Source organism: Cherax quadricarinatus, chromosome 7, assembly GCF_038502225.1.
Source record: "Cherax quadricarinatus isolate ZL_2023a chromosome 7, ASM3850222v1, whole genome shotgun sequence".
In the NCBI taxonomy this organism is placed as follows: domain Eukaryota; kingdom Metazoa; phylum Arthropoda; class Malacostraca; order Decapoda; family Parastacidae; genus Cherax; species Cherax quadricarinatus.
Window position 1 is genome coordinate 67,420,286 of NC_091298.1, and position 22,500 is coordinate 67,442,785.

Consider the following 22,500-nt stretch of genomic DNA (forward strand, 5'->3'; position numbering starts at 1 on the left):
TGTATAAACGTGTATTGCTGTATAGCTCTAAATAAACGTGTATTGCTCTATAGCTCTATATAAACATGTATTGCTGTGTATGTTACAGTTTACTTTTAAGCGGTGTAATTAATGTCATTTGGTTAGATGTTTTGGCTCATTGGCTTTTCTGTTTACCCCTTCTCTCTCTCTCTCTCTCTCTCTCTCTCTCTCTCTCTCTCTCTCTCTCTCTCTCTCTCTCTCTCTCTCTCTCTCTCTCTCTCTCTCTCTCTCTCTCTCTCTCTCTCTCTCTCTCTCTATCTCTCTCTCACTCTCTCTCTCTCTCTCTCTCTCTCTCTCTCTCTCTCTCTCTCTCTCTCTCTCTCTCTCTCTCTCTCTCTCTCTCTCTCTCTCTCTCTCTCTCTCTCTCTCTCTCTCTCTCTCTCTCTCGCTCTCTCTCTCTCTCTCTCTCTCTCTCGCTCTCTCTCTCTCTCTCTCTCTCTCTCTCTCTCTCTCTCTCTCTCTCTCTCTCTCTCTCTCTCTCTCTCTCTCTCTCTCTCTCTCTCTCTCTCTGTCTCTCTCTCTCTCTCTTCTCTCTCTCTCTCTCTCTCTCTCTCTCTCTCTCTCTCTCTCTCTCTCTCTCTCTCTATCTCTCTCTCTCTCTCTCTCTCTCTCTCTCTCTCTCTCTCTCTCTCTCTCTCTCTCTCTCTCTCTCTCTCTCTCTTCCTCTCTCTCCTCTCTCTCTCTCTCTCTCTCTCTCTCTCTCTCCTCCCCCTCTCTCTCTCTCTCTCCTCCCTTTCTCTCTCTCTCTCTCCTCCCTCTCTCTCTCTCTCTCTCTCTCTCCCTACACATGGTTTGATAAGGTTAAGGGATCCCTAAGCTTTATTGACAAGCTATTTACAGGTTAAGGATTCCTAACTTTATTGACAAGCTAAGAGCTGTTACCTACATCAGCTCATTTGAAAGCATTTTTATTGTTATGAGACATACAAGTAGGGAACAGGATGAAGTTGGAGCCATCTGTGGGCCAGCATTTTCATTTGATCAACTGACGTTATCTCGTTGACATCATTATGCTGAACAGATGTGTTCCATACTCGAGTCATCCTGGGTATGTATGATCTCAGATGGAGTGATGTTCTGGAGAAGGGTACAGCCAGAGTGAAGTTGCTGCTTTCTGCCCGTCTTGTGGCATAAAAGCTTGTTTCGCGCTGTCCTCGAAGTGGATCCAAGTGTGGTATTTTGACAATATTGGCCTTGTACATAACAGTAAGGCCACCCACATCCCTCCTATGTTGAAGGCTCTGCTGAAATGACAGATCCATCCAGGATGGGTCCAGGCGAGAGATGAGACGTCTTGCTCTGTTCTCTACTCTGTCAAGCAGTCGCAGATGAGAGGGGGACAGGCAAACCAAGAAAGTGGAGCATACTCAAGGTGTGAGCGTACTTGTGCCTCGTACAGTATCTTGCAACCCCTACTGTCAAGCAGATGCGAGATACGGCGAAGTGCTGTAAGCTTCCTGGCTGCCTTGTTTGCAAGATTTACAACATGGTTCTTCATGGTTAGTTTGGAGTCAAATTTCACCCCAAGGATATCAACTTCTTCTCCAGGTGCCAACATCCTCCCATTCATCCTTACTACTGCACCAGCATTACCATCATGGTGCCTAGAGACGATCATCATTTGCGTTTTCTCAGGTGCAAATGTTACTTGCCATCTATTTCCCCAAGCTGATATAGCTCTCAGCTGGTGATTGATGTAGCTTAGAGCAGGTGGCATTTCTTCTCTTGGATAAGTGAATGTCAGTGTACAGTCGTCTGCATATGCATGTGATTCTGGGATGAGATGAAGAAGGTCGTTGAAGTAGACATTCCATAACAGTGGACCCAGCACACTTCCTTGTGGAACGCTTGCCCCAATAGGATGTCTTGCTGATTCCGTTCCATTGAGGACTACACTTAGAGATCTACCATGAAGGTAATCACTGAGGAGACATAGCGTAGAGCCTGCAATTCCCAGTGCTTGAAGTTTTGCTAAGAGGCCCTGGTGCCACACCCGGTCGAAAGCGCCAGCAATGTCCAGTGCTACCACACAGCTGACTTTGGATTCATCCAGTGACTGGTGCCACTTAGTGGAGGTTTAACAACAGATCAGCAGCAGAGTAACCTTTCCTGAAGCCATATTGACGATCACAAAGTAGTGAGTGGTAGTCAAAAAAATCTGTCATTTGTCTTGAGATTATTGTCTCAAGGATCTTACCAGTGATTGACAGGAGTGACACTGGTCTGTAGTTGCTGATTTCTGCTCTGCTCTTCTTTTTTGTGAACAGGGACTACATTTGCCTCTTTCCATGGAGAGGGCCATTTGCACTGTACTAGGCAGTGCTGAAAGATGCGAGTTAGAGGTGCTGCTAGCTGGTCTGCACATCTTCTCCAACAATCTTGGGCTCAACTTGTCTGGGCCCACAGCCTTTTCTTGGTCAAGGTGATTTAAGAAGGAAATGCACCTCCTCCTGCCTTATTGTCACCCCTGACAGGTTTTGATACAGTTCTTGCAGCTAGCCAAGGAGGGTCCCTTGCTGGATCAGGAACTTGCATTTTGGTAGCAAAGTGTTCAGCAAAGAGGTCCGCTTTCTCTTGACTACTAGTAGAGGTGGTCCCATCCTGTCGATTTAGAGGTGGAATAAGTTCATCAGGCAGATAACCTTGTCTGTCCTTGACCAGGGACCACCAGGTTTTGGAGCCTACCCTACCTGATGCTAACTTTCTTTTAGTGTCCAACTCCCATTTAGCAATGGCCCACTTTTGAACATCACCCATATGCCTCCTAGGCAGGCTTGCATGTGCAAGTTCCTGTTATAGGTGGTAGGATGTCTCTTATACCTTTCGCCATGCTTTGTACTTAGCAGTAGCAGCCTCTCTACAACGAAAGCCAAACCAAGGCTGATCTGTAGGCTTTGTCACATATTGCCGGTGAGGAATGTGTTCTTGTTGCAGATTAAGGATGTGTCCAGTGAAGGCTTTCACTTGGTTGTCAACATCCCCCTGAAGAAGAGCATTCCAGTCGGTGGTGGCGAGCTCAGAGCAAAGGGCTGGCCAATTACCTCTTTCCCATAGCCAGGTTGTGCGTGTGGACTCCTCACCTCGTTCTGTTGGGATCTTAAGTGTGGTAAAAACAGCCTTGTGGTCAGACGATCCAACGTACCCGAGGGGTTGACAAGTGACTATGCCTTCTGCCAGATCACTCACTACTGGGTCAAGGGAGGAGCCAGAGATATGAGTAGGGAAATCAACAAAGTTTCTCAAAGTTTCTCTCTCTCTCTCTCTCTCTCTCTCTCTCTCTCTCTCTCTCTCTCTCTCTCTCTCTCTCTCTCTCTCTCTCTCTCTCTCTCTCTCTCTCTCTCTCTCTCTCCCTCTCTCTCTCTCTCTCTCTCTCTCTCTCTCTCTCTCTCTCTCTCTCTCTCTCTCTCCTCTCTCTCTCTCTCTCTCTCTCTCTCTCTCTCTCTCTCTCTCTCTCTCTCTCTCTCTCTCTCTCTCTCTCTCTCTCTCTCTCTCTCTCTCTCTCTCTCTCTCTCTCTCTCTCTCTCTCTCTCTCTCTCTCTCTCTCTCTCTCTCTCTCTCTCTCTCTCTCTCTCTCTCTCTCTCTCTCTCTCACTCTCTCTCTCTCTCTCCCTCTCTCACTCTCTCTCTCTCTCTCTCCCTGTCTCTCTCTCTCTCTCTCTCCCTCCCTCTCTCTCTCTCTCTCTCTCCCTCTCTCTCTCTCTCTCTCTCTCTCTCTCTCTCTCTCCCTCCCTCTCTCTCTCTCTCTCTCTCGCTGTCTCTCTCTCTCTCTCTCTCTCACTCGTAGATTTCCTCACATATACCATAAATCATATAATTACACAACATAGCTAAGGTTCGGGAATTATTTCCCCTGTAAACTTGTCTTTGTTGATTGTATCCCATAATTTGAGTTTGTAATTAACTTAATAACTTTGTTATTACCTACCAAACTTTACCAGTAAAAACATCGTTGTGGAGCTTTTAAATTTCTCACTGAAATCATCCCTATTTTCACTCAGTGTCACCCATTAAAATTATTTGTCATTATTAGTCACAAATCACGAAAGCGCTTTGGAATTTTAGGGGTTTTTACACACACACACACACACACACATATTATATATATATATATATATATATATATATATATATATATATATATATATATATATATATATATATATATATATATATATATATATATATATATATGTTTATAATTAATTGTACACAAGGTTTGAAAGATAGGTTGATGGAACTAGGCTGTGATAGATACTTTTAATTTACCCTGATGTAACCTTCCCTTTAGCTCCTTAAGTAGTAAATTGTAGTGAGAGACTGAGAGAGAGATGTTTTGTGTCGGCAGAGATGGATGAGAACAGTTCTTACTGGGATGACGACCCTGGCATCATGAGTGAAGCAGAGACGTCATCAACTGGGCGAGGCAGGAACCTCAAGCCTCGTACATCACTACCTATTGTGCGGACACCTTCCAAGACCCTCGAGCGTCCTCTAGGTGAGTACATTAACCTTGCAATAACTATAGTAATGATAATATCTTTATTTGTGCAAGTACATGTACAACTTATACAGACCATAGCTGATATCAGTGACATAATACTGTATAGAAAGATGCTTGTTATGCTGAGCATTTCCCGCAAATTAGGTCAGTTTTGTCCCAGGATGCGACCCACACCAGTCCACTAACACCCAGGTACCCATTTTATTGATGGGTGAACATGGACAACAGGTGTAAGAAAACACGCCATATTTTTCTACCCTCGCCGGGAATCGAACCCGGACATTCATCGTGTGAAGCGAGAGCTTTGCCACCAACAACACTGCACCTTACTACTGGTTGTGCTTGAGTGCACCTACCCAGAAAAACATGGGAAATGTTCTTCTTAAGTGTGTCCTCCATACAAACCATCAGGGAAGAATTATACTTCAGTAAACTCTTCTGAAAGTAACTGGGATCGTAATCTCGTTAAATATGTTCGGCACGAATCATCTTGAGGCATCTGGGTGAATATACACAGCTAGTGGTGAATAACAATATCCATTCACCCACAAAAGTGCAGACAACAATAGTTAATGATGTAAGTGAATCCATGTGTTCTCTATATTTCGATGTCTCAGTATGACCCTCATCAGCAGAACAAAACATGTACGAGAGCTGAGGCTTACAACACAAACACTGATGACCTGACTTGGGTCTTGTGACTTGTTTTGTTTAGCTTAACCTCTGGAATTGTTTATTTTGTTGAAGAGGGTCTTATTATGAGGTCGAGATGTACGGTACTCATTTTCAGTATAATTGCGTCTATTTGTGTTAGTTTGCATGTTTATGTATATATATAAAACGTTGTTCCGTGGCTTGGTTGGTAGCGCACTCGGCTCACATATTGAGGTTCGTGGTTCGATCCCCGGTACGAGTGGAAATATTCGGGAGTGTTTCTTTAAACACCTGCTATCCCTGTTCACCAAGGAGTAAGTAAGTACCTGGGTGTTAGCTGACGGATGTAGGCCGCATCCTGGGGACAAAATTAACCTAATTTGCCCGAAATAACAAGGGGTTTTCTATATAGTATATGGTATAAAATACCGACACAATGGAAATATAAACACATATGCAGTATAATGTGATCCTTTATTGACAACGTTTCGCCCACACAGTGGGCTTTTTCAAGTCACAAACAGATCTACCTGGGGTGGAAGGTACGCGAGTTTTTATAGTCAGGTTCAGAATGGGTATCTTCCACCCCAGGTGGATCTGTTTGTGACTTGAAAAAGCCCACTGTGTGGGCGAAACGTTGTCAATAAAGGATCACATTATACTGCATAAGTGTTTATATATCCATTGTGTCGGTATTTTATACCATTTATTTCCATAGGTCTGTATAAGTTGTATCATGAAGAAATAAATTATTATTGTGTATAAAATTATATAAGTGTTGAGGAGGTGTTGTATGAACGTTTGTGGGAGTTAAATTTGTATGCAGGAGAGAAGACTGCAGCCACAATGACAGAACCTTTGTGGCGACTTAATCTGATATGTGTGAAAAATGTTGTGAGCAGAATAAACGTGTTGAGAGGAAGTAAGAGCGAGGCTGACGCACCTTGGAACAGTTTTCTACCGAAGTGACGCCTCTTATACCAACTATACTTTTATCACAAAGAAAACGAGCAATGCTTCACACATGACAGATAACGAGATATAAACAGAATATTGAAGTTTTAGTGCGTCTCTGTTACATTATCTACTTGTAGTTAATATAGCATTTCTCTGCAGTGAACAGGCGGGGTCAGGAGCTATGACTCGACCCCTGCAACTACAGTTAGGTGAGAGGTCAAGGATATGTATACAAAGAGGTGTATGTTTCACGTGTGTAATACACTTGAGAGTCGACCTTAATAGCTGCTTCAGGTGTTATGGTATTTTTGACTGTTGGTGAACCACTGTAGTGGTTAGTAGACTTTAAATCTGATAAACCAACTAATTTACATAACCAAGTTATCTTAACATTGTCTCCTACACACACATGTTATATCTTCGCTGTATACATTCCTCACTGTACCGTCTCCACTGACTTCAGCCTCCTCACTGTACCGTCTCCACTGACTTCAGCCTCCTCACTGTACCGTCTCCACTGACTTCAGCCTCCTCACTGTACCGTCTCCACTGACTTCAGCCTCCTCACTGTACCGTCTCCACTGACTTCAGCCTCCTCACTGTACCGTCTCCACTGACTTCAGCCTCCTCACTGTACCGTCTCCACTGACTTCAGCCTCCTCACTGTACCGTCTCCACTGACTTCAGCCTCCTCACTGTACCGTCTCCACTGACTTCAGCCTCCTCACTGTACCGTCTCCACTGACTTCAGCCTCCTCGCCGAACCATCTCCACTGACTTCAGCCTCCTCGCCGAACCATCTCCACTGACTTCAGCCTCCTCACTGTACCGTCTCCACTGACTTCAGCCTCCTCACTGTACCGTCTCCACTGACTTCAGCCTCCTCACTGTACCGTCTCCACTGACTTCAGCCTCCTCACTGTACCGTCTCCACTGACTTCAGCCTCCTCACTGTACCGTCTCCACTGACTTCAGCCTCCTCACTGTACCGTCTCCACTGACTTCAGCCTCCTCACTGTAGCCTCCTCCGTCTCCACTGACTTCAGCCTCCTCACTGTACCATCTCCACTGACTTCAGCCTCCTCACTGTACCATCTCCACTGACTTCAGCCTCCTCACTGTACCATCTCCACTGACTTCAGCTTCCTCGCCGAACCATCTCCACTGACTTCAGCCTCCTCGCTGAACCATCTCCACTGACTTCAGCCTCCTCGCCGAACCATCTCCACTGACTTCAGCCTCCTCACTGTACCATCTCCACTGACTTCAGCCTCCTCACTGTACCATCACCACTGACTTCAGCCTCCTCACTGTACCATCTCCACTGACTTCAGCCTCCTCACTGTACCATCTCCACTGACTTCAGCCTCCTCACTGTACCATCTCCACTGACTTCAGCCTCCTCACTGTACCATCTCCACTGACTTCAGCCTCCTCACTGTACCATCTCCACTGACTTCAGCCTCCTCACTGTACCATCTCCACTGACTTCAGCCTCCTCACTGTACCATCTCCACTGACTTCAGCCTCCTCACTGTACCGTCTCCACTGACTTCAGCCTCCTCACTGTACCGTCTCCACTGACTTCAGCCTCCTCACTGTACCATCTCCACTGACTTCAGCCTCCTCACTGTACCATCTCCACTGACTTCAGCCTCCTCGCCGAACCATCTCCACTGACTTCAGCCTCCTCGCTGAACCATCTCCACTGACTTCAGCCTCCTCGCTGAACCATCTCCACTGGCTTCAGCCTCCTCGCCGAACCATCTCCACTGACTTCAGCCTCCTCACTGTACCATCTCCACTGACTTCAGCCTCCTCACTGTACCATCACCACTGACTTCAGCCTCCTCACTGTACCATCTCCACTGACTTCAGCCTCCTCACTGTACCATCTCCACTGACTTCAGCCTCCTCACTGTACCATCTCCACTGACTTCAGCCTCCTCACTGTACCGTCTCCACTGACTTCAGCCTCCTCGCCGAACCATCTCCACTGACTTCAGCCTCCTCGCCGAACCATCTCCACTGACTTCAGCCTCCTCACTGTACCATCTCCACTGACTTCAGCCTCCTCACTGTACCATCTCCACTGACTTCAGCCTCCTCACTGAACCATTAGCAGCGACAGCCTGGTTAAACTGGTGGTCAGTGGATGTGTGGTGTTTATACTGGGTTGGTAGGGAACAAACACTTGCAAGTTGCCACAAGTAGTACACACACACTAATACAAAAAGGCTAATATCGCCTTATACTCCTTCAACTGATTCATTTCATCGTACACACGCATCTGTTCACACACGCATCTGTTCACACACGCATCTGTTCACACACGCATCTGTTCACACACGCATCTGTTCACACACGCATCTGTTCACACACGCATCTGTTCACACACGCATCTGTTCACACACGCATCTGTTCACACACGCATCTGTTCACACACGCATCTGTTCACACACGCATCTGTTCACACACGCATCTGTTCACACACGCATCTGTTCACACACCTATCTGCTCACACACCTATCTGCTCACACACCTATCTGCTCACACACCCATCTGCTCACACACCCATCTGCTCACACACGTATCTGCTTAATCACCCATCTGCTCACACCCATCTGCTCACACCCATCTGCTCACACACCCATCTTCTCACACACGCATCTGCTCACACACCTATCTGCTCAGACACCCATCTGCTAACACACCCATCTGCTCACACCCATCTGCTCACACACCCATCTTCTCACACACGCATCTGCTCACACACCTATCTGCTCACACACCCAGCTGCTCACACACCCATCTGCTCACACCCATCTGCTCACACACCCATCTTCTCACACACGCATCTGCTCACACACCTATCTGCTCACACACCCATCTGCTAACACACCCATCTGCTCACACACCCATCTGCTCACACACCTATCTGCTCACACACCCATCTGCTCACACACGCATCTGCTCACACACCCATCTGCTCACACACCCATCTGCTCACACACGCATCTGCTCACACACCTATCTGCTCACACACCCATCTGCTCACACACCCATCTGCTCACACACCCATCTGCTCACACACCTATCTGCTCACACACCCATCTGCTCACATACGTATCTGCTCACACACCCATCTGCTCACACACGTATCTGCTCAGACACCCATCTGCTCACACACGTATCTGCTCACACACCCATCTGCTCACACACCCATCTGCTCAATCACCCATCTGCTCACACACCCATCTGATCACACACCCATCTGCTCACACACGTATCTGCTCAATCACCTATCTGCTCACACACCCATCTGCTCACACACGTATCTGCTCAATCACCCATCTGCTCACACACCCATCTACTCACACACCCATCTGCTCACACACCCATCTGCTCACACATGCATCTGCTCACACACCCATCTGCTCACACATGCATCTGCTCACACATGCATCTGCTCACACACCTATCTGCTCACACACGCATCTGCTCACACACCCATCTGCTCACACATGCATCTGCTCACACACCCATCTGCTCACACATGCATCTGCTCACACATGCATCTGCTCACACACCCATCTGCTCACACACTTATCTGCTCACACACCCAGCTGCTCACACACCATCTGCTCACACACCCAGCTGCTCACACACCATCTGCTCACACACCATCTGCTCACACACCATCTGCTCACACACCATCTGCTCACACACTAGCTGCTCACACACCATCTGCTCACACACTAGCTGCTCACACACCATCTGTTCACACACCATCTGCTCACACACCATATGCTCACACACCCATCTGCTCACACACCATCTGCTCACACACCATCTGCTCACACACCATCTGCTCACACACTAGCTGCTCACACACCAGCTGCTCACACACCAGCTGCTCACACACCAGCTGCTCACACCATCTGCTCACACACCATCTGCTCACACACCATCTGCTCACACACCATCTGCTCACACACCAGCTGCTCACACACCATCTGCTCACACACCATCTGCTCACACACCATCTGCTCACACACTAGCTGCTCACACACCAGCTGCTCACACACCAGCTGCTCACACCATCTGCTCACACACCATCTGCTCACACACCATCTGCTCACACACCCATCTGCTCACACACCATCTGCTCACACACCATCTGCTCACACACCATCTGCTCACACACCATCTGCTCACACACTAGCTGCTCACACACCATCTGTTCACACACCATCTGCTCACACACCATATGCTCACACACCCATCTGCTCACACACCATCTGCTCACACACCATCTGCTCACACACCATCTGCTCACACACCATCTGCTCACACACTAGCTGCTCACACACCAGCTGCTCACACACCAGCTGCTCACACACCAGCTGCTCACACACCAGCTGCTCACACCATCTGCTCACACACCATCTGCTCACACACCATCTGCTCACACACCATCTGCTCACACACCATCTGCTCACACACTAGCTGCTCACACACCAGCTGCTCACACACCTGCTGCTCACACCATCTGCTCACACACCATCTGCTCACACACCATCTGCTCACACACCATCTGCTCACACACCATCTGCTCACACACCATCTGCTCACACATAACTAACTGGATTTAATTTCTCATTGCTCCTTTTTTTGTAGTTTGAACTACTTTTCATTTTCGATATTCTTAAATTTTAGCAGATTGTTCATTTTGATGTTTACTTTGTGCTTGAGAGTTTTCCTGGGCGTTGCCGTTATTATCTTGATGTTGAGAGTGTGGCAAGAAGTAGCGCCTCTTACACTACAACTGTCTCTCTCACACAACATTCTTACATCACACATTCTCCCAACACTCTTGTATTCACTTCCTTCAAATCCCCTCACTAAACATATTAAACATCCATGGTGACTTCATAAATCCCCTCACTTAACATATTAAACATCCATGGTGACTTCATAAATCCCCTCACTTAACATATTAAACATCCATGGTGACTTCATAAATCCCCTCACTTAACATATTAAACATCCATGGTGACTTCATAAATCCCCTCACTTAACATATTAAACATCCATGGTGACTTCATAAATCCCCTCACTAAACATATTAAACATCCATGGTGACTTCATAAATCCCCTCACTTAACATATTAAACATCCATGGTGACTTCATAAATCCCCTCACTTAACATATTAAACATCCATGGTGACTTCATAAATCCCCTCACTAAACATATTAAACATCCATGGTGACTTCATAAATCCCCTCACTTAACATATTAAACATCCATGGTGACTTCATAAATCCCCTCACTTAACATATTAAACATCCATGGTGACTTCATAAATCCCCTCACTAAACATATTAAACATCCATGGTGACTTCATAAATCCCCTCACTTAACATATTAAACATCCATGGTGACTTCATAAATCCCCTCACTTAACATATTAAACATCCATGGTGACTTCATAAATCCCCTCACTTAACATATTAAACATCCATGGTGACTTCATAAATCCCCTCACTTAACATTTTAAACATCCATGGTGACTTCATAAATCCCCTCACTTAACATATTAAACATCCATGGTGACTTCATAAATCCCCTCACTAAACATATTAAACATCCATGGTGACTTCATAAATCCCCTCACTTAACATATTAAACATCCATGGTGACTTCATAAATCCCCTCACTTAACATATTAAACATCCATGGTGACTTCATAAATCCCCTCACTTAACATATTAAACATCCATGGTGACTTCATAAATCCCCTCACTTAACATATTAAACATCCATGGTGACTTCATAAATCCCCTCACTTAACATATTAAACATCCATGGTGACTTCATAAATCCCCTCACTAAACATATTAAACATCCATGGTGACTTCATAAATCCCCTCACTTAACATATTAAACATCCATGGTGACTTCATAAATCCCCTCACTTAACATATTAAACATCCATGGTGACTTCATAAATCCCCTCACTTAACATATTAAACATCCATGGTGACTTCATAAATCCCCTCACTTAACATATTAAACATCCATGGTGACTTCATAAATCCCCTCACTTAACATATTAAACATCCATGGTGACTTCATAAATCCCCTCACTTAACATATTAAACATCCATGGTGACTTCATAAATCCCCTCACTAAACATATTAAACATCCATGGTGACTTCATAAATCCCCTCACTAAACATATTAAACATCCATGGTGACTTCATAAATCCCCTCACTTAACATATTAAACATCCATGGTGACTTCATAAATCCCCTCACTTAACATATTAAACATCCATGGTGACTTCATAAATCCCCTCACTTAACATATTAAACATCCATGGTGACTTCATAAATCCCCTCACTTAACATATTAAACATCCATGGTGACTTCATAAATCCCCTCACTAAACATATTAAACATCCATGGTGACTTCATAAATCCCCTCACTTAACATATTAAACATCCATGGTGACTTCATAAATCCCCTCACTTAACATATTAAACATCCATGGTGACTTCATAAATCCCCTCACTTAACATATTAAACATCCATGGTGACTTCATAAATCCCCTCACTAAACATATTAAACATCCATGGTGACTTCATAAATCCCCTCACTTAACATATTAAACATCCATGGTGACTTCATAAATCCCCTCACATAAATCCCCTCACTTAACATATTAAACATCCATGGTGACTTCATAAATCCCCTCACTTAACATATTAAACATCCATGGTGACTTCATAAATCCCCTCACTTAACATATTAAACATCCATGGTGACTTCATAAATCCCCTCACTTAACATATTAAACATCCATGGTGACTTCATAAATCCCCTCACTAAACATATTAAACATCCATGGTGACTTCATAAATCCCCTCACTTAACATATTAAACATCCATGGTGACTTCATAAATCCCCTCACTAAACATATTAAACATCCATGGTGACTTCATAAATCCCCTCACTAAACATATTAAACATCCATGGTGACTTCATAAATCCCCTCACTAAACAAACATATTAAACATCCATGGTGACTTCATAAATCCCCTCACTTCATAAATCCCCTAAACATATTAAACATCCATGGTGACTTCATAAATCCCCTCACTAAACATATTAAACATCCATGGTGACTTCATAAATCCCCTCACTAAACATATTAAACATCCATGGTGACTTCATAAATAAACCCCTCATAAATCCCCTCACTTAAACATATTAAACATCCATGGTGACTTCATAAATCCCCTCACTAAACATATTAAACATCCATGGTGACTTCATAAATCCCCTCACTAAACATATTAAACATCCATGGTGACTTCATAAATCCCCTCACTTAACATATTAAACATCCATGGTGACTTCATAAATCCCCTCACTAAACATATTAAACATCCATGGTGACTTCATAAATCCCCTCACTTAACATATTAAACATCCATGGTGACATAAATTCATAATATTAAACATCCATGGTGACTTCATAAATCCCCTCACTAAACATATTAAACATCCATGGTGACTTCATAAATCCCCTCACTAAACATATTAAACATCCATGGTGACTTCATAAATCCCCTCACTTAACATATTAAACATCCATGGTGACTTCATAAATCCCCTTAACATATTAAACATCCATGGTGACTTCATAAATCCCCTCACTTAACATATTAAACATCCATGGTGACTTCATAAATCCCCTCACTTAACATATTCCCCTCACTTAACATATTAAACATCCATGGTGACTTCATAAATCCCCTCACTTAACATATTAAACATCCATGGTGACTTCATAAATCCCCTCACTTAACATATTAAACATCCATGGTGACTTCATAAATCCCCTCACTTAACATATTAAACATCCATGGTGACTTCATAAATCCCCTCACTTAACATATTAAACATCCATGGTGACTTCATAAATCCCCTCACTAAACATCCAACATATTAAACATCCATGGTGACTTCATAAATCCCCTCACTTAACATATTAAACATCCATGGTGACTTCATAAATCCCCTCACTTAACATATTAAACATCCATGGTGACTTCATAAATCCCCTCACTTAACATATTAAACATCCATGGTGACTTCATAAATCCCCTCACTTAACATATTAAACATCCATGGTGACTTCATAAATCCCCTCACTAAACATATTAAACATCCATGGTGACTTCATAAATCCCCTCACTTAACATATTAAACATCCATGGTGACTTCATAAATCCCCTCACTTAACATATTAAACATCCATGGTGACTTCATAAATCCCCTCACTTAACATATTAAACATCCATGGTGACTTCATAACATATTAAACATCCATGGTGACTTCATAAATCCCCTCACTTAACATATTAAACATCCATGGTGACTTCATAAATCCCCTCACTTAACATATTAAACATCCATGGTGACTTCATAAATCCCCTCACTAAACATATTAAACATCCATGGTGACTTCATAAATCCCCTCACTTAACATATTAAACATCCATGGTGACTTCATAAATCCCCTCACTAAACATATTAAACATCCATGGTGACTTCATAAATCCCCTCACTTAACATATTAAACATCCATGGTGACTTCATAAATCCCCTCACTTAACATATTAAACATCCATGGTGACTTCATAAATCCCCTCACTTAACATATTAAACATCCATGGTGACTTCATAAATCCCCTCACTTAACATATTAAACATCCATGGTGACTTCATAAATCCCCTCACTTAACATATTAAACATCCATGGTGACTTCATAAATCCCCTCACTTAACATATTAAACATCCATGGTTACTTCATAAATCCCCTCACTTAACATATTAAACATCCATGGTGACTTCATAAATCCCCTTACTTAACATATTTACTGGAAAATACTTAACATCTTTCAAACATAACGTGAGTTTCACTGAACTAAAAACACATTTCTCAGCTCTACACAAGTTTGCAAGTAATTCATATACTAGCAGAACCAGCTGATGCTTTCCCACTATACCTCTTCTTATGTCTTCCTTAAATACATCTAAATACATTAATTCCCTTTTTAAATCCACCTGCTTTACTGTACTGTTACTTTGACATTCACATTATATTCTCCATAATTCTGTCCTTCACTTTACCTGTTATACTCAACCAGGTTTTTCCCTATTAATTCTCGTTAATCAAAAAAATCACGCACGCTTTCTACTAATTCTGAAGTACGTTCCCTTTTTTTTTCAGACATTAAACAATTGCATCGTCAAATAGGAAATACAAGAGTATTTTTGTGTTCAACCTGTATCATGCCTCATACTCTTCTTCCTGTCTTATTTCCGGCTCTTCCCTCCTTATAAATCTCAGTCCTTCCTGCTCGAAACATGAAATTTCTTCATCCAGTTCATCTTCAGCGGGTTGACACAAAGGCGAAAATGTATTTTCCATCAGTGGCAGGAAAGGACACAAATATTATCATATGATACAGGATATATTCCCCTCGAGGTGTATGTCTGTTTATTTACTCTGAGAGCTTACTTTAATATCTCTCTCATGGAAGTTTTCTTGGCTGGTGTTGAACAGGTTACTTGTAGTCGTAATATAGTTCAGTGATGTTAAGAAACCAAACAGGGACGTGACACTGCTGCCTCACCTGCCTTACAAGCAACATTATCCTTCCCACAACCACCCACCCACCTGCCTTACAAGCAACATTATCCTTCCCACAACCACCCACCCACCTGCCTTACAAGCAACATTATCCTTCCCACAACCACCCACCCACCTGCCTTACAAGCAACATTATCCTTCCCACAGCCACCCACCCACCTGCCTTACAAGCAACATTATCCTTCCCACAACCACCCACCCACCTGCCTTACAAGCAACATTATCCTTCCCACAACCACCCACCCACCTGCCTTACAAGCAACATTATCCTTCCCACAACCACCCACCCACCTGCCTTACAAGCAACATTCTGCTTCCCACAGCCACCCACCCACCTACCTGCCATACAAACAACACTCTCCTTCCCACAGACACCCACCCACCCACCTACCATACAAACAACACTCTCCTTCCCACAGCCACCCACCAACCCACCTGCCATACAAACAACACTCTCCTTCCCACAGCCACCCACCCACCTGCATTACAAACAAGACTCTCCTTAACACACCTCCCACCCACCTACCTTACAAACACTCACCTTAACACACCTCCCACCCACCTACCTTACAAACACTCACCTTAACACACCTCCCACCCACCTACCTTACTAACACTCACCTTAACATACCTCCCACCCACCTACCTTACAAACACTCACCTTAACACACCTCCCACCCACCTACCTTACAAACACTCACCTTAACACACCTCCCACCCACCTACCTTACAAACACTCACCTTAACACACCTCCCACCCACCAACCATACAAACACTCACCTTAACACACCTCCCACTCACCTACCTTACAAACACTCACCTTAACACACCTCGCACCCACCTACCTTACAAACACTCACCTTAACACACCTCCCACCCACCTACCTTGCAGATACTCACCTTAACACACCTCCCACCCACCTACCTTACAAACACTCACCTTAACACACCTCCCACCCACCTACCTTGCAGATACTCACCTTAACACACCTCCCACCCACCTACCTTGCAGATACTCACCTTAACACACCTCCCACCCACCTACCTTACAAACACTCACCTTAACACACCTCCCACCCACCTACCTTACAAACACTCACCTTAACAGACCTCCCACCCACCTACCTTACAAACACTCACCTTAACACACCTCCCACCAACCTACCTTGCAGATACTCACCTTAACACACCTCTCACCCACCTACCTTACAAACACTCACCTTAACACACCTCCCACCCACCTACCTTACAAACACTCACCTTAACACACCTCCCACCCACCTACCTTACAAACACTCACCTTAACACACCTCCCACCCACCTACCTTGCAGATACTCACCTTAACACACCTCCCACCCACCTACCTTACAAACACTCACCTTAACACACCTCCCACCCACCTACCTTGCAGATACTCACCTTAACACACCTCCCACCCACCTACCTTGCAGATACTCACCTTAACACACCTCCCACCCACCTACCTTACAAACACTCACCTTAACACACCTCCCACCCACCTACCTTACAAACACTCACCTTAACATACCTCCCACCCACCTACCTTACAAACACTCACCTTAACACACCTCCCACCCACCTACCTTACAAACACTCACCTTAACACACCTCCCACCCACCTACCTTACAAACACTCATCTTAACATATCTCCCACCCACCTACCTTACAGATACTCACCTTAACATACCTCCCACCCACCTACCTTACAAACACTCACCTTAACATATCTCCCACCCACCTACCTTACAGATACTCACCTTAACACACCTCCCACCCACCTACCTTACAGATACTCACCTTAACACACCTCCCACCCACCTACCTTACAGATATTCACCTTAACATACCTCCCACCCACCTACCTTACAAACACTCACCTTAACATATCTCCCACCCACCTACCTTACAGATACTCACTTTAACACACCTCCCACCCACCTACCTTACAGATACTCACCTTAACACACCTCCCACCCACCTACCTTACAGATACTCACCTTAACACACCTCCCACCCACCTACCTTACAGATACTCTCCTTAACACACCTCCCACCCACCCACCTACCTTACAGATACTCACCTTAACACACCTCCCACCCACCTACCTTACAGATACTCACCTTAACACACCTCCCACCCACCTACCTTACAAACACTCACCTTAACACAACTCCCACCCACCTACCTTACAAACACTCACCTTAACACAACTCCCACCCACCTACCTTACAAACACTCACCTTAACACAACTCCCACCCACCTACCTTACAAACACTCACCTTAACACAACTCCCACCCACCTACCTTACAAACACTCACCTTAACATACCTCCCACACACCTACCTTGCAGATACTCACCTTAACACACCTCCCACCCACCTACCTTACACTCTCCTCAACATACCTCCCACCCACCTACCTTACAAACACTCACCTTAACACACCTCCCACCCACCTACCTCACAAACACTCACCTTAACACAACTCCCACCCACCTACCTTACAAACACTCACCTTAACATACCTCCCACCCACCTACCTTACAAACACTCACCTTAACATACCTCCCACCCACCTACCTTACAAACACTCACCTTCCCACCTGTTAAAGTTCTCTTAACCGCTGTCTTTGATTCCCTACACAGATATTAACTCTCAGTAAGATATTTTCCTCATATTAGCATACACTGCTATATACTGGGCATTATTGTTATTAAATAAGATATATTCAGAATATAGCTCCATCTGATCACTTAATACCGAGCCACTTAACTGATCAGGAGCTGTTAGGAGACAGCAGTCAGGAGCTGTTAGGAGACAGGAGTCAGGAGCTGTTAGGAGACAGGAGTCAGGAGCTGTTAGGAGACAGCAGTCAGGAGCTGTTAGGAGACAGGAGTCAGGAGCTGTTAGGAGACAGGAGTCAGGAGCTGTTAGGAGACAGCAGTCAGGAGCTGTTAGGAGACAGGAGTCAGGAGCTGTTAGGAGACAGGAGTCAGGAGCTGTTAGGAGACAGGAGTCAGGAGCTGTTAGGAGACAGGAGTCAGGAGCTGTTAGGAGACAGGAGTCAGGAGCTGTTAGGAGACAGCAGTCAGGAGCTGTTAGGAGACAGGAGTCAGGAGCTGTTAGGAGACAGGAGTCAGGAGCTGTTAGGAGACAGGAATCAGGAGCTGTTAGGAGACAGCAGTCAGAAGCTGTTAGGAGACAGCAGTCAGAAGCTGTTAGGAGACAGGAGTCAGGAGCTGTTAGGAGACAGGAGTCAGGAGCTGTTAGGAGACAGCAGTCAGGAGCTGTTAGGAGACAGCAGTCAGAAGCTGTTAGGAGACAGGAGTCAGGAGCTGTTAGGAGACAGGAGTCAGGAGCTGTTAGGAGACAGGAGTCAGGAGCTGTTAGGAGACAGCAGTCAGGAGCTGTTAGGAGTCAGGAGCTGTTAGGAGACAGCAGTCAGGAGCTGTTAGGAGACAGGAGTCAGGAGCTGTTAGGAGACAGCAGTCAGGAGCTGTTAGGAGACAGGAGTCAGGAGCTGTTAGGAGACAGCGGTCAGAAGCTGTTAGGAGACAGGAGTCAGGAGCTGTTAGGAGACAGCAGTCAGGAGCTGTTAGGAGACAGGAGTCAGGAGCTGTTAGGAGACAGGAGTCAGAAGCTGTTAGGAGACAGGAGTCAGGAGCTGTTAGGAGACAGCAGTCAGGAGCTGTTAGGAGACAGGAGTCAGGAGCTGTTAGGAGACAGGAGTCAGGAGCTGTTAGGAGACAGGAGTCAGGAGCTATTAGGAGACAGCAGTCAGGAGCTGTTAGGAGACAGGAGTCAGGAGCTGTTAGGAGACAGGAGTCAGAAGCTGTTAGGAGACAGGAGTCAGAAGCTGTTAGGAGACAGCAGTCAGGAGCTGTTAGGAGACAGGAGTCAGGAGCTGTTAGGTCAGGACTGTTAGGAGCAGTCAGGAGCTGTTAGGAGACAGGAGTCAGAAGCTGTTAGGAGACAGGAGTCAGGAGCTGTTAGGAGACAGCAGTCAGGAGCTGTTAGGAGACAGGAGTCAGGAGCTGTTAGGAGACAGGAGTCAGAAGCTGTTAGGAGACAGGAGTCAGGAGCTGTTAGGAGACAGCAGTCAGGAGCTGTTAGGAGACAGGAGTCAGGAGCTGTTAGGAGACAGGAGTCAGGAGCTGTTAGGAGACAGCAGTCAGGAGCTGTTAGGAGACAGGAGTCAGGAGCTGTTAGGAGACAGGAGTCAGAAGCTGTTAGGAGACAGGAGTCAGGAGCTGTTAGGAGACAGCAGTCAGGAGCTGTTAGGAGACAGGAGTCAGGAGCTGTTAGGAGACAGGAGTCAGAAGCTGTTAGGAGACAGGAGTCAGGAGCTGTTAGGAGACAGGAGTCAGAAGCTGTTAGGAGACAGGAGTCAGAAGCTGTTAGGAGACAGCAGTCAGGAGCTGTTAGGAGACAGCAGTCAGGAGCTGTTAGGAGACAGCAGTCAGGAGCTGTTAGGAGACAGCAGTCAGGAGCTGTTAGGAGACAGGAGTCAGGAGCTGTTAGGAGACAGGAGTCAGGAGCTGTTAGGAGACAGCAGTCAGGAGCTGTTAGGAGACAGGAGTCAGGAGCTGTTAGGAGACAGGAGTCAGGAGCTGTTAGGAGACAGGAGTCAGGAGCTGTTAGGAGACAGGAGTCAGGAGCTGTTAGGAGACAGGAGTCAGGAGCTGTTAGGAGACAGGAGTCAGAAGCTGTTAGGAGACAGGAGTCAGAAGCTGTTAGGAGACAGGAGTCAGGAGCTGTTAGGAGACAGGAGTCAGAAGCTGTTAGGAGACAGGAGTCAGGAGCTGTTAGGAGACAGGAGTCAGGAGCTGTTAGGAGACAGGAGTCAGGAGCTGTTAGGAGACAGGAGTCAGGAGCTGTTAGGAGACAGCAGTCAGGAGCTGTTAGGAGACAGGAGTCAGGAGCTGTTAGGAGACAGGAGTCAGAAGCTGTTAGGAGACAGGAGTCAGGAGCTGTTAGGAGACAGGAGTCAGAAGCTGTTAGGAGACAGGAGTCAGAAGCTGTTAGGAGACAGCAGTCAGGAGCTGTTAGGAGACAGGAGTCAGGAGCTGTTAGGAGACAGCAGTCAGGAGCTGTTAGGAGACAGGAGTCAGGAGCTGTTAGGAGACAGGAGTCAGGAGCTGTTAGGAGACAGGAGTCAGGAGCTGTTAGGAGACAGGAGTCAGAAGCTGTTAGGAGACAGGAGTCAGGAGCTGTTAGGAGACAGCAGTCAGGAGCTGTTAGGAGACAGCAGTCAGGAGCTGTTAGGAGACAGAAGTCAGGAGCTGTTAGGAGACAGCAGTCAGGAGCTGTTAGGAGACAGGAGTCAGGAGCTGTTAGGGGACAGGAGTCAGGAGCTGTTAGGAGACAGGAGTCAGGAGCTGTTAGGAGACAGGAGTCAGAAGCTGTTAGGAGACAGGAGTCAGGAGCTGTTAGGAGACAGGAGTCAGGAGCTGTTAGGAGACAGGAGTCAGGAGCTGTTAGGAGACAGCAGTCAGGAGCTGTTAGGAGACAGGAGTCAGGAGCTGTTAGGAGACAGGAGTCAGGAGCTGTTAGGAGACAGGAGTCAGAGGCTGTTAGGAGACAGGAGTCAGGAGCTGTTAGGAGACAGCAGTCAGGAGCTGTTAGGAGACAGAAGTCAGGAGCTGTTAGGAGACAGGAGTCAGGAGCTGTTAGGAGACAGGAGTCAGGAGCTGTTAGGAGACAGGAGTCAGGAGCTGTTAGGAGACAGGAGTCAGGAGCTGTTAGGAGACAGGAGTCAGGAGCTGTTAGGAGACAGGAGTCAGGAGCTGTTAGGAGACAGGAGTCAGGAGCTGTTAGGAGACAGGAGTCAAAAGCTGTTAGTAGACAGGAGTCAGGAGCTGTTAGGAGACAGCAGTCAGGAGCTGTTAGGAGACAGAAGTCAGGAGCTGTTAGGAGACAGGAGTCAGGAGCTTTTAGGAGACAGGAGTCAGGAGCTGTTAGGAGACAGGAGTGAGGAGCTGTTAGGAGACAGGAGTCAGGAGCTGTTAGGAGACAGGAGTCAGGAGCTGTTAGGAGACAGGAGTCAGGAGCTGTTAGGAGACAGGAGTCAGAAGCTGTTAGGAGACAGGAATCAGGAGCTGTTAGGAGACAGGAATCAGGAGCTGTTAGGAGACAGGAGTCAGGAGCTGTTAGGAGACAGGAATCAGGACATATCAGGAGACAGGTCCTGTAGTCTTAAGAAGACATCTAATACCCATGAGAGCATAACTTGTGTGTGTGTACTCACCTATTTGTACTCACCTATTTGTGGTTGCAGGGGTCGAGTCCTAGCTCCTGGCCCCGCCTCTTAACCGGTTGCTACTAGGCCCTCTCTCTCCCCGCTCCATGAGCTTTATCAAACCTCGTCTTAAAACTGTGTATGGTTCCTGCCTCCACTACGTCATTTTCTAGGCTATTCCACTGCCTTACAACTCTATGACTGAAGAAATACTTCCTACTATCTCTCTGACTCATTTGTGTCTTCAACTTCCAATTGTGGCCTCTTGTTTCTGTGTCCCCTCCCTGGAACATCCTGTCCTTGTCCACCTTGTCTATTCCACGCAGTATTTTATATGTCGTTATCATGTCTCCCCTGACCCTCCTGT

The 22,500-nt window shown here is 45.8% G+C and overlaps 1 protein-coding gene across 1 annotated transcript in view; it reads left to right on the forward strand.

Moving 5' to 3' along the window:
• Positions 1-4,366: 4,366 nt before the first annotated feature.
• Positions 4,367-22,500, forward strand: part of LOC128686986 (coiled-coil domain-containing protein AGAP005037) — a gene marked incomplete at its 5' end in the record, with an annotated part of 674,061 nt that continues 655,927 nt past the window's right edge. The window contains 1 exon segment of the mRNA XM_070082672.1: positions 4,367-4,516. Within this exon segment, the coding sequence (XP_069938773.1) occupies positions 4,367-4,516 (150 nt within the window).